The sequence below is a fragment of the Leguminivora glycinivorella genome, chromosome Z (genome assembly GCF_023078275.1).
Source record: "Leguminivora glycinivorella isolate SPB_JAAS2020 chromosome Z, LegGlyc_1.1, whole genome shotgun sequence".
Taxonomy (NCBI): Eukaryota; Metazoa; Arthropoda; class Insecta; order Lepidoptera; family Tortricidae; genus Leguminivora; species Leguminivora glycinivorella.
This window is the reverse complement of record NC_062998.1, coordinates 9795113-9807228: the sequence shown is the minus strand read 5'-3', so window position 1 is coordinate 9807228 and position 12116 is coordinate 9795113. Positions and strand designations below refer to the sequence as shown.

At 37.4% G+C, this 12116-nt stretch overlaps 1 protein-coding gene across 5 annotated transcripts in view; it reads left to right on the top strand.

Moving 5' to 3' along the window:
• The window catches only part of LOC125240835 (hormone receptor 4), a 62426-nt gene that overhangs the window by 24184 nt on the left and 26126 nt on the right, over positions 1-12116 (top strand). Inside the window, exon 2 of one of the 5 annotated variants that reach the window (XM_048148973.1) lies at positions 6740-6963. The exons of 2 other annotated variants lie outside the window; for them this stretch is intronic. In XM_048148973.1, coding sequence (XP_048004930.1) covers positions 6948-6963 — 16 coding nt within the window. In that variant the 5' untranslated portion in view covers positions 6740-6947. Of the gene's footprint in view, positions 1-6401; positions 6964-12116 lie in introns of those variants that run through there. 2 more of the 5 variants (XM_048148972.1, XM_048148975.1) reach the window with 2 other exon arrangements.

Sequence of the window (12116 nt, the reverse complement as noted above, 5' to 3'; positions counted from 1 at the left end):
TTGACGACCGGTCTGGCCTAGCGCGTAGTGACCCTGCCTGCAAGGCCGCGGTCCCGGGTTCGAATGCCGGTAAGGGCATTTATTGGTGTGATTAGCACAGATACTTGTTCCTGAGTCATGGATGTTTTCTATGTATATAAGTATTTGTATTTTGTATATTTATATCGTTGTCTGAGTACCTGCAACACAAGCCATCTTTAGCTTACCGTGGGACTTAGTTAATCTGTGTAAGAATTTCCTGTAATATTTATGTATTTATTTCCGTGGCTAGGATCAAAAATTTTTAGAACCTCAGTTGAGAATACGACTCATAAATTATTTAACTGATGTGTCTTAAAAGTATTAAATATTAATCAGTGTTGCCATCTAAAGATAAATTTTCTTGATATACCATATGGTTTTTTGTTTAACTTTGTTCAAAATACATACATACAATCACGCCTGTATCCCATAAAGGGGACAGATGAAACTACTAAAGCTTCAGTTGAACATAAACAGAGTTAAGTTAAACATAAATGCTGACAGAGCCAGTTGCACTACTATCGCCATGGACCGTTAGCGATTGGTGTCTTGCCTAGGGTCCGAAATAGGAAACACCCGACCGCCATGTCGACAGCAAAATCGGTCGATACCATGTCTATCTGATCGAGTCTTTTCATGTTAAGTCGACTGGAATCGATAATCGGTTTATAAAAATCAATAGCTTTCGATCGCTATTCGTCTGCGTGGGATTAGTTAGTGACAATGATTCACTGAGAAAACTTTTTTCGCCTGGTCCATTTCATTTTAGTACATAATATATTACTATCAATCTACTGTACTGCTACTCTCTTTTATGTGCTGTGATGACAAAATGGCGTCATTTTAACCACAATGAAAATATGATATTTGTATATGATGTCTGGGTTGTATTGAAAAACGAAAACCTCATTTGTATTTAAACTTTTAGTAGCTATTTAACTTAATATCAAAAAATAAACTAGCGAAAAAAATACGATGTCAATTGTATGAGTGTTATTATTCTACTTACTGAAAAAGTTACGTGTATAATTTAATACATATTTTTATAGTTTACTTCCACGGAACAAGGTTATTGAAATGGTACATACAAATAGTTTTCGGTATCTACATAAACCCAATACTGATAATTAATTTCCCTTGGGTTTATGAACAGAATGGTACTCGTAAATCCATAAAAAGACATGAAAATATCTGTGCCATATTCAGAGAATACGTAACAATGCGAATGCGTTATTTATTATTCATCACAGATAAATTTGCCTGCCAAAAGAGCAAAGTTAGCAATATTGCTGAAATACATATCTGCAAAGCAAAGAAAACCATGCTCAGTACCAAGAACGATTTAATACTGGACTGACAAAGCCCATACAAAAAAGCCCACCCCTGAAATGTATGGGCCTTTTAGTCTTAAAACTAGATGGCGCTGTTTCGCAGCCTGAAAGTGGCTAAAATCATATTTTCCCCAAATACTTTTGCGTGTTCAAATTACATATTTCTTTATTTTATAATCATGATATGACGTCAATACACATTTAAAAAAATTGTAGTCATCATCAGTGTAGTTATGATAGTATTTAATAGGTGGCGCTAAAAAATCGAGGTACGATTCTTAGTATGAAGTATGTAAATCCTATGTAAATAATCCTTGCTCAGTACTAAATAGAGGAAAAGTTAAATATAACGTATTATATTGAGAGTAAGCAGTTCGATGTACATATACATATGAAGGTGTAATTACAGTAGGTAGGTAGACTCATTATTTGGAATCGCATTGTCAAGCTGTTTACTTGCGTCAGGTCGTTCACCCCGTTATCGTGCAACTCGACGAATTTTCAATTGTCACAAGGCACTGGCCTTTGCGGAAACATCATAATAATATCCAGTTTATCGGTCAGGTGCTTCGCGATCGATGACGTCATAGGTGGCTATCAGATCCCTAGTGTAAATTTCATTCCAAAACGCAATAGATAATGTGTTTCTGTTCAAAATTCCATACAAAAAGAGGCTTACGTCACGACTTCGAATGAAAACATTAGAGCTACAGGCCTAGATCGTGTAGCTTTCATGCGCGGATCCAGGGGGGGGGGTCATGGGTAGGGTTGCCAACTTTTTTTTAGGGAAATATAGTATTTTAGAAAATTCCATCTAAAAAATATAGTACACCGAAATAAAATATAGTACGGTACACAGTACACATAATCAATAACCAAGTCGTAGATATCGTTCTTTCTGTCCACTCTAAGGGGCTCCATTCGGTTTTCATCGATTTTTGACAAGCTTTGTGTTGCATTGGTTCTCTTCATAGACCTATATATTTAGGTTTAGGTTAGGTTTAGGTTTCCTATTTCAGTGGTTCTCTTATTTAAGTATCGTCGACACTCACGTTTCGCGGAATTTTATTCCGTCGAATGTTCATTTCCCAACTTATTGTTTTATTTGCCAAGCTCACATTTTTTAAATTTATTGACAGGTATGCAATTTTTACTTACGTACCTATTAATATTCTTTTAATTTCAATAGTTACCTACTTACTTTTTTTACAAGACCCATATTTAAAAAAAGAATACCCATATTATAAGTTCTTATATTTTTTATGAAATTTGACATTGTTTTAAAAACATTACTTCAATGAAATCTAGATTTTTATAAAAATGCAAAAGCGATTTTAATTTTAAACTAATTAAGGCAAAAATTTTGACCACAGAACCAGTTTCGGTCCTAAAATAGTTCAACTTTGATGCTAATTGCTAAATATCACAGAATCAATGAGCTGTGAAGTAGGTACTTAATTATGGGATGCTAGTTTGTTTAATGACGATTCTGTTAATATGATATGCTTTATAAACTATTATTAATAACTATAATTAACTATAATTTATTTAGAAACTATCGTAATATTCATAATACCAATGGATTCAAATCGAAGCTCATCGGAGTAGAGAATCTCCTTAAGAAATGTCATTATTTAATATATCATGGAAAAAATACAAATGTTTGCAAACAACGATGGCTTTATACGTAACTGCAATATTTGCAGGTCAGAACGAAGTAATGAAATGTACAGTGAAGGTTAAATTTGAATAAAAGCGCGAGCGGAGCGAGCGCGAAATTTTTTTCATTATCAAAACGCCGCTCCTGGCGGTTTGACCCTAGTGTAAATTCGCCACTGGCATGGACCCCAAAAATATAGTACTTTTGCGTACTATATATGTTTCATATAGAATATAGTACGCTTGGCCAAAATATAGTACAGTACTATATTATATAGTACGGTTGGCAACCCTAGTCATGGGGGTCATGACCCCCCCCTGGAGCCTAGGTTGGCCATACAAATAGACCACGTGACCCCCCCTCTGGGGCCTGGGCCTTTACCACGTGACCCCCCCCTGGGCACGAAGCTGGATCCGCGCTTGGTAGCTTTTCTATTGTTTCTAACCCCTACTGAGCCGACACCTAAGTGGGTTATTATAGGTCAGTGTTCGGTTCACCGGCGTACTCAAATAAAAACTGGCGGATTTAGATTGGAGCAAATTGATGTTTAATTATTCGTTACGGCAAAATTAACAGTTGATAGTATCTAGGATGATTTATATAGGACTAGCTTTTGCCCGCGGCTTCGCTCGCGTCAGAAAGAGACAAAAAGTAGCCTATGTCACTCTCCATCCCTTCAATTATCTCCACTTAAAAAATTACGACAATTCGTCGCTCCGTTTTGCCGTGAAAGGCAGACAAACAAACAGACACACACACTTTCCCATTTATAATATTAGTATGGATTCACGATCTTCATACTAAGAATCGTACCTAAATTGTTTAGCGCCACCCAGTAAATACTATCATACGTACAGTGATGATGATGCCTTTTTTTTTCAAAATGTGTATTGACGTGATGTGATATCATGATATTAAAATAAAGAAGCATGTCATGAAAAACACGCAAAAATATTTGAGAAAATATGATATTGGCCACTTCCAGGCTGCAAAACAGGGCCTTTTAGGCGTGAAACTATAAGGCCCTGTTTCATACATTTCAGGGGTACGCTTTTTTGTATGGGCTTTGTCTGTCCCGGTATTATATCGTCCTTGATAGTATTAACTATTTCTTTTTCGTATTTTCTATTTTTCAATGCACATTGCATATCGCAAGTAGTTACCAATCTCGTTTTCCTCTTAAGGACTGTTCGTAATTGGTTCAACTAGCGGATTAATTGGTTTAATCAAGGTAATGTATAGCTTTTTCTGTGGTGCCAGTGAAAGGAAAGATGAGAAATTATACCTCATATTTCTGCACTTGGCAGATAATTTATACCTGTTTCCAAATAGGGTGTAGAGTCAAAATGTATCTCTAATAAAAATGGAAGCAACGTGATTTTAAAATAATCCAGATTATAAACATATGTCTAAATGAAAAAAATAAGTCAGTCGAAAAATTATACATACTTTCTCCAAGTAACGAAAATATAGATTTAAATTAAACATTTTATGTTTATCGCTAAAGTCGTGCAATGTGTTTGTCATAATTAGCCATCCGCGTTGATAGATTGCAAGATTAGCGGTATCCATAAGGCAGGTCGTTCAACGCGAACAGGCAGGCAAGCATGGTCGCGCGATAAATGATAAAACAAAAGGCCGTCGCTGTCGCACTATTTGTAAGTGCGATAGGGACGGCCTGATGTTTTATCGTTTATCGTGCGACCATGACGGTGCAGATCCCGTCTGCTGCGGGCCGTGTGAAACCCAGTACCGATATCGCACTCATCGATATGACCCAATACTAAACTGATAACAAATGAGAACCGAAATGGTTCCCTTTATAGCATTGCGAAACTTGTTTACATAGAACTTGTCGTTTAATATATTTCTCTCTGTTTATATTAGATACTGATATTCGTGTCATTTTTCTCACAGACCTTCCCTAATACATATTTGCTAACACCACTTGTGTTCGTCCTTTTTGGTTAACATTCTTTAGTAGTGTAAACATAAGCATTCTACTTCTCTATACATTGCCATGTTGTAGGTAGGTATTAAACAAAGCGACAGTCAGAAAAACAATTATACTTATACTTATTATGGATATTTAATAATAATAATCGTCAAATATTAATAAAAGTTTTTACAATTTTGGTATGTCTCTTTCAATGGGGCCATATTTCCTGAGAAATGAGCATGATATATTGCCAAAAGGACGGGGCTTCCTGTTTTTCGGTGTTAAATGGGTTACGCGTCGCTTTCTCCCGTTCCATGGATAGTACATATTGTTGCGTCAATGTTTCGAGTGGCCTGTTTGTATAGGAACATCCGTGCAAGCATAAAAGGGCGTAACTGCCATCAGTTCTAATGAGGCATACTTCGTTTTTAGCTAGCGAAGCAGAATAGTTAACCCACTTTCGATGGGCGCACGCTAATTTTACCGCGATACCTGACTGGCGGGACGCGGCGGTCACCGGCCGAGGATGTCAGTCTTATTAATAGTTAATACCATATTTCAATTTCCATTGGCCCATTTCGATGGAAAAACGTGACAATTGGCGCGCACTTGCCTGCAGCGCGCGTGGGTATCTTAGTACTTATCTACATAGATCAACAAACCTTTTTAACGAATAGCTAGTAGGTACGGTGTACCGAAATTTATGTTACGTTTTTATACTGATTCACCCATCGTTTTCGATAATCCATCGCGATTCAAACAGTAACGATTAAAATGTCATTGTTCAGATTCGTGGATAGGCAACCACAATCGCGGTCGATGCGAATGAACTCAGTTATAATGTAATCCAACACCGAAGTGTGCCATCGGCCCGCCTAACCTTTCAGACAACAACCGACGGCCGCTCAGCTACGAGTAGGTTATGTTGTTGTCATGATGTACGCCAGCGAACCCCAGCGTCAAACCAACGCGCCCATTGCGTACATTCGATCATTAAAATAACAACTTGTATTGATTTTATTGCATTGCGGGTACTTTGAGTCGTAAACAGTACCGTAAACAAGGCCGTGTTACGAAAGAGATATCTGCTGCTATAATCGTGTCTTTGGAATATCATCGGTTCATACCTTTTTATATTTTTGTAATTACAACGCATCAAGTTTGCTAAATGGAACAGAGAAACAAACGTGGATGTTAATGAAATTATGAGCATCATCCGGATGGATGGCGTCGGGAGCGGGAGCGCTCGCCGGCGCAGGCGCAGCTGACCTAGTTCCGCCGCGGCCACCCGCCGCGCCCGCGCACCGGCATCGCCATACGCCAACTGCAAAGGACCCATCCTAACACTCAACACTTACCACCAACTTTTTAATACCAAAGAAATCTTTTTCGGCAGTTCAACGACCTCGCTATCGAAATCGCACTCGCGCGCGTGTGTGCGCGCTCAGATAAAAAAGCGAAACAAAAACTTTTATAGTAACGGTGAATAAGTACCAGAGCGAGATGACTATATTTCGGCGGCGTACTCTTCGATCGTAAGGTCGACTACGAAAAACACTGACGCAATTTTTACAGCGTACGTAATTGAGGACTGACGGCGCCGGCGGTGTGTGCGTGCGCGTCGAGAGCGACGCCCGCGTCCGAAACGGAGGCGGAATATTTAGGTGAAAGTGTTTCGAATTTCGACATGACGACATTCGCGCGCAGTCGTTATCGTGACTTTGCCGAATCGAGAGGTTCGGGGAGCGCGAGCTCGGACCACCGGCTACCCTCGCGTTTGCTCCACAGGAAGTGCGCCGACCGAATGCTGAACCCAGTGCTTATTGAAAAACTATGCTGAGAGTTGGTGTGTCCAAAAATTTTCGGAGACGTAAATTAAAAAGGTGAATCGGTGAATTTGGGAGCTGGTTCGAGGGATGCTCCCGAAGCCCTAGCGCGCAAGCTGGGGCCGGACGAGGCGCGCGCCGCCTCCGCGCACCACCGCCGACTGCACAACATGACTTCCACGATGGGTAAATATTGCATTTACACATTTTCCTTTCATTTCTATATTTTATTTTGCGATATTTTTTATCCATGTTTGTTAAATGCGATGCGAATTTAAAAAAAAAATATATATATATACTATTCGATACTATTATCACATATAAGTTGTATAGTAAATATATTTAGATTAAAATAACGATGCAACTGACAGATGCAGTTCGTAGTCTCGTAGCAACTGCTACGCGCATTGCTACGAGCTCCGTGCGCTTCTACTCGCACCAGTGATCGAGACATCGAGTACCATTTTCGTTTCATTGATAGTTTGAAACTGAAATAGGGACCGAAATGTAAAATATCAGATAATTATAAGAAAAACATAGTAACTAGTTATTTTTAAATTCAATTTCTATTTAATAAGTCGGATAGAAATGTATCAAGTAAATGAGTTGACCGTGACGTCAGTCAAATCGGTTTCATATTAATTCCATATTAGAAAATCGTTTAAATTCGTTCTGATAGTTATTCAAAAGGAGGCTGATTTGACAAGAAGAAAAGTACGTACAGTCGTACATATGTATCAGTAAGTAGTAGTAGTAGAAGGATAAACGTTGTATCAGATAATATGTAATATCAAGTACTAAATTGCTTTCAGCAATTAATAAATTTGAAGGACTAACCCATAACTCACTTCTATCATTTCTTGGAACTTGACACAGATTTTATTGTTATACTGTGATTACCACCTTGATTTGAGTTTATATTTCAATAGTGTCATTTCTAAAAAAAATATTAATCTGCTAGTGTTTGTTTGAGTATGTGTGTATTATTACAGTTAAACATATTTTTCTGTTTTTATACATATATACCTAATAGTTAAGTAGAAAATTATGAAATAAGTATCGGGTTCCATTACATGTTTACTTATACATAAACAAATGATTATAAGTAAGTAGAATAATGCGTCATTTATTATGTTTTGTTGGAGCTTAGATTTTATTATATTCATGATTTTATTCGTTTATAGTCCTAATTATTTGTACTTTAAGCTATAGAACAAAAATAATGAGCATACGGTACGTGGTATTTGGCTCTTTCAATTTTTAACCGTGATTATTATTGTATAGATGCGTTTTTAATTATGATTTCAAGTACGTGGCCGCTAATGACTTATAGAGGGTTAAAACTAGCAAACACAGTTGACATTATCAACTGTCAACTCTAGAGAAAGACAAAATAGTTCCAGGGACAGTAGGTAAAATTCCCATTTACTTTGTTTGATGATTGTGTATATTTACGATTCATAAGTTGTATGTACGTATTTGTATATGTACTGTCTTCTTGTTTGTGTCATATAGTAATTTAGGTACCTAGTGACTTGTTTAGTTCCCACAAGTCAACACCATCTTCACATCTTTTAAATTTACTTCGTATTCCTGATTTTATTCTCGGTGTCTCTTATGGCATATACTTAAGAAAAATATTTCTAGCAATGAAAGGTTTTGAAACGTTTTGTCTAACATGGTCTGTAATGCAAGTGATTGACGTAAAGTGCCAATCTCACGGCCACTTTTGCATCCGCAAAACATGATTTTCGCAATCGCAGGATTGTGCAAAAACAATAAATTGCTCTATGTACCAAACAGATTGAAGCAGACCGTTCTCCGTTGCAAAACAAAAGATAGCTCGAGCGGTAACCGTGACATTCCCGAATCGTCTCGTGGATCGCGATCGTGACTGCGTAACGTTACTCTATGACCGACAACACTTTTACTTTCGCCACAATATGGCCACCCCTTTGTCTATGGTCTATGACTCGGTGAGGTCGACGACCGACCGCCATTTTGGCGTTGCCGAAATACGTTTTTTACGCTCACTTTCCAATAGTGAAAGCGAAAAAGGTACTGAATGTCACTGCTTCCTTTCAATGTATTGTAGTGGGAGGATACCGGTGTCGCTCGTTGAGTTTAAATGATAATAGGCGTGTTAGCCGAGCCATTAGAGAATACATTGTTCGCCATTTTGAGTACCTGGAGTCGCGGTCATGACTTTATGCTCTAATAGGTATGGCACTCGACCAACAATGCGTGTGTTTTTCATCAACCGTTGATCTGATAGTGTAGGGGTATTCGTTAACTAATTTGTATGTTTTGGACAACTGTTATTAATCTTCGTTTGCATAGATTATTTGTTTTGTTTATTGTTAGTATTTCCATAGAGTAAAAAGAAATCATACTTTTATTACTATGGATTATGCAAATAAACGTTTGTGAATAATAAGTATTTCTCAAGAGTCACATAACTTAAGTATATTCCATTATAACAGTTAAATGTACATTTCTTACAATAAATATATTTTTCTCCTCACTAGCTCGGAAACACGTGTTTTGTCCTTTAATACCAGCGGGTAAAAACGCATTTTATCCACTAGTGGGTAAAGTAATTTGACCTTGAATAAAGTCAAATTAACTGCTTTAAAATTGATAAAAGTAGGTGAATCTAGTAATAAAGATGATTTACCACCTGTGGAACTACTGAAAGCAGTGATAAACGCATTTTTTGCGTTGTATTGTAGTTTCCTCGCTATAGTGAGGAGAAAAGTTTTGTGTTACACTCGGGTGCAAATGTATTTTACTTCTCGTGTGTTAAAATACAACTTTGGCCCCTTGTATAACAAATAACTATCATATACACCGTGTCGATATGACATTGAAATGATCAAAATATGTAAAGCATCAACAAAACACCGATATCAAACACGCCAGTCAAGATCAAAATAAAATTGAGGAAGTGTTTAGATCGGAAGTGCTTAAAAATGGAACGTTTCAGCGCGTGAATGTGGAAGGGAAATGTCAAGGCGGCACCGGAGGCCGCACGAGCAGGCCGCGTGGTGGGGCGCTTCTTGAGCCTCGCGGTACGGGCTCAAGAGCCGCAGCCAAACTATACTAATGTGATTACAAACTTGACAAGTTTGGATTGTGAGCTGTTAAGGACCAAACTTACTAAAACAGCACAATCTAAGCTATGAAAGTTTCTGAATGTATTATCATTTCTTAATCCGAGACGTAGTAAAAAATCGGCCTAGCTAAGAACTGGTCTAGTGGTCATATATAAAATTGAAGTTCATAAGGTTCAACACAAAGTTTTTAATCCGAGGCATAAATCAAGACAAGGACAACTCCTGGATTGTTTTGCATGATCTACATAGCTTTAGATGGAAACAGCAATGCCTTCAGCACACCTTAGGTATGCCAAATGACCTGAAGGTAAAAAAGTACAGAACGAACATCAACGTAGTGCACAACAATGCATCGAGCAGACCACGAAAAAGCTGATGGATAAAAAAGAGCGTTCAAAATAATTTTGCCATAGTCCAAGATGCGCGGATGAAAGTAAAGGACCTTTTTCTAGCAGTAGAACACATTAAAAAATAAATAAATACACAATAAAAGTACGGAACAATACTTTACCTAATCCATTAAATTTAACTGCAGCTGAAATTGGTGCAATAGTCCAACGTTTCTGAGTTTTCATTCAGCGCTACTTTTAATTGCAATTAATTTAAAGTCGAAGGCATTGAAAAGATGGCCGCGGGTTAAGCGGCCTCGGCGCGACACTGACATTGTCCGGAACTGAATCCACTTCCTACACCGACCGGTATGTGCGATGCAAATCTGTACCCTTGTGCGATATCCTAAATGCGAGGAACCGATCTGAGAAATAATCCACCTTAAAAAATCTAAACAAAAAAAGTTATACGTAACCACAGATGAGAATATTACTGTAAAGAAACACAGCTCTTCTGAATAACATTGTTTTGAACCGTGTTTTTTAATCGAATTCTAAAAAAGGAGGAGATTCTCAATTCGACTGTTTTTTTTGTACGTATGTTACTCGATATCTCCGAGAATCGTGAACCATTTTCAAATTTTTTCAACATTGATTATTCATTGTATAGGATTTTCATAGTCAATGTGAAAGTTTGGCAATTCTGTAAAACTTTCGACTACAAGCCTGTTTCGAAGTGTTCATATCTTTCAAGGCGTAGACAAAAATTGTCTTCCCAATTTCTCTAAGTAGTTGAATTTAATGTTCAAATATAAATGTTATGAATAATTTCTAACACCTTAATACATCAATATTGAGTCAACATTTTAAGTGCAACGGAAGTAAACGGTTCTAAATTTGGCTCACACTCTGGCCTTTATCAATTATAATTTTAACAGGTAGGTAGTTACTAGATGAACGTAAAAAACAATAAGTTCTACATATTACCTTCGGCGCAGCGGTCGGAAGCTGCACTTCCTGATAGCTGTAAGTCGCATTAACATTTTTATTTGATGATGCAACACAACGAGTATTTTGTTTAACCTTGTCACTTGGCGAGTAGATCTTATTTTTTTAAAGTGTTTTGATGCGCGCTAAAGATCATCAGTAAAATGTTGGGATTAAATGTCAGACAAAAAATACGGTCGTTTGTGATAGCTGCTCTCCTAGGTTTCTTAGATTGAGATTTATGATTAGTAGTTAGAACTACGTTGATGAATATACATTTTTTTTTTTTTTACTTAATGGGATGATATCGGCTCTTAAATCGTTCGGTATTTCCTGCTCACCATGTCTTTAAGTTCAATAAAATTTTAACCTTTTACAGTTGAACCATTAGTTCTACTTTTTATTGTACCGTACTATCATTGTTGAATCGAAACAATATGATCATTGTTTCCTACATTGTAAATTTGTAATTCAATAAACTCTGGATTTATTTGTTTATCTAAGCCCTCAGAGATTTTATAGCCACACCATATTCCCGAATAGACTCGTGTATTACGAGCAGTTTCGTACTGTTCCGGTCTAAGGTTTGCCGAAGCGGCTTATACTCGAGCCAGTTCAGCCTGATGGATTACTTTGACAGCCAAACAATGTACTGTTACTAGAACACAACTTCCGTTTAAAATTAGTAGTCGCTTTATAATCACCGGTTGTTATTCACAAGGCTGACAGTATACAGAAACAAAATGCTCGAGCTAGGCTCGGTCCAAGCGTACACAAGTTAACAATAAGTATATCTGTTAAGTAGCGTATATCTGATGCTGAGACGTGCTATTACTGATGTAACATTCATTGCCTCTAGTGAATCACAGGGGCTCAAAAACTAGTATTAGTCAACTTAACCCAATAC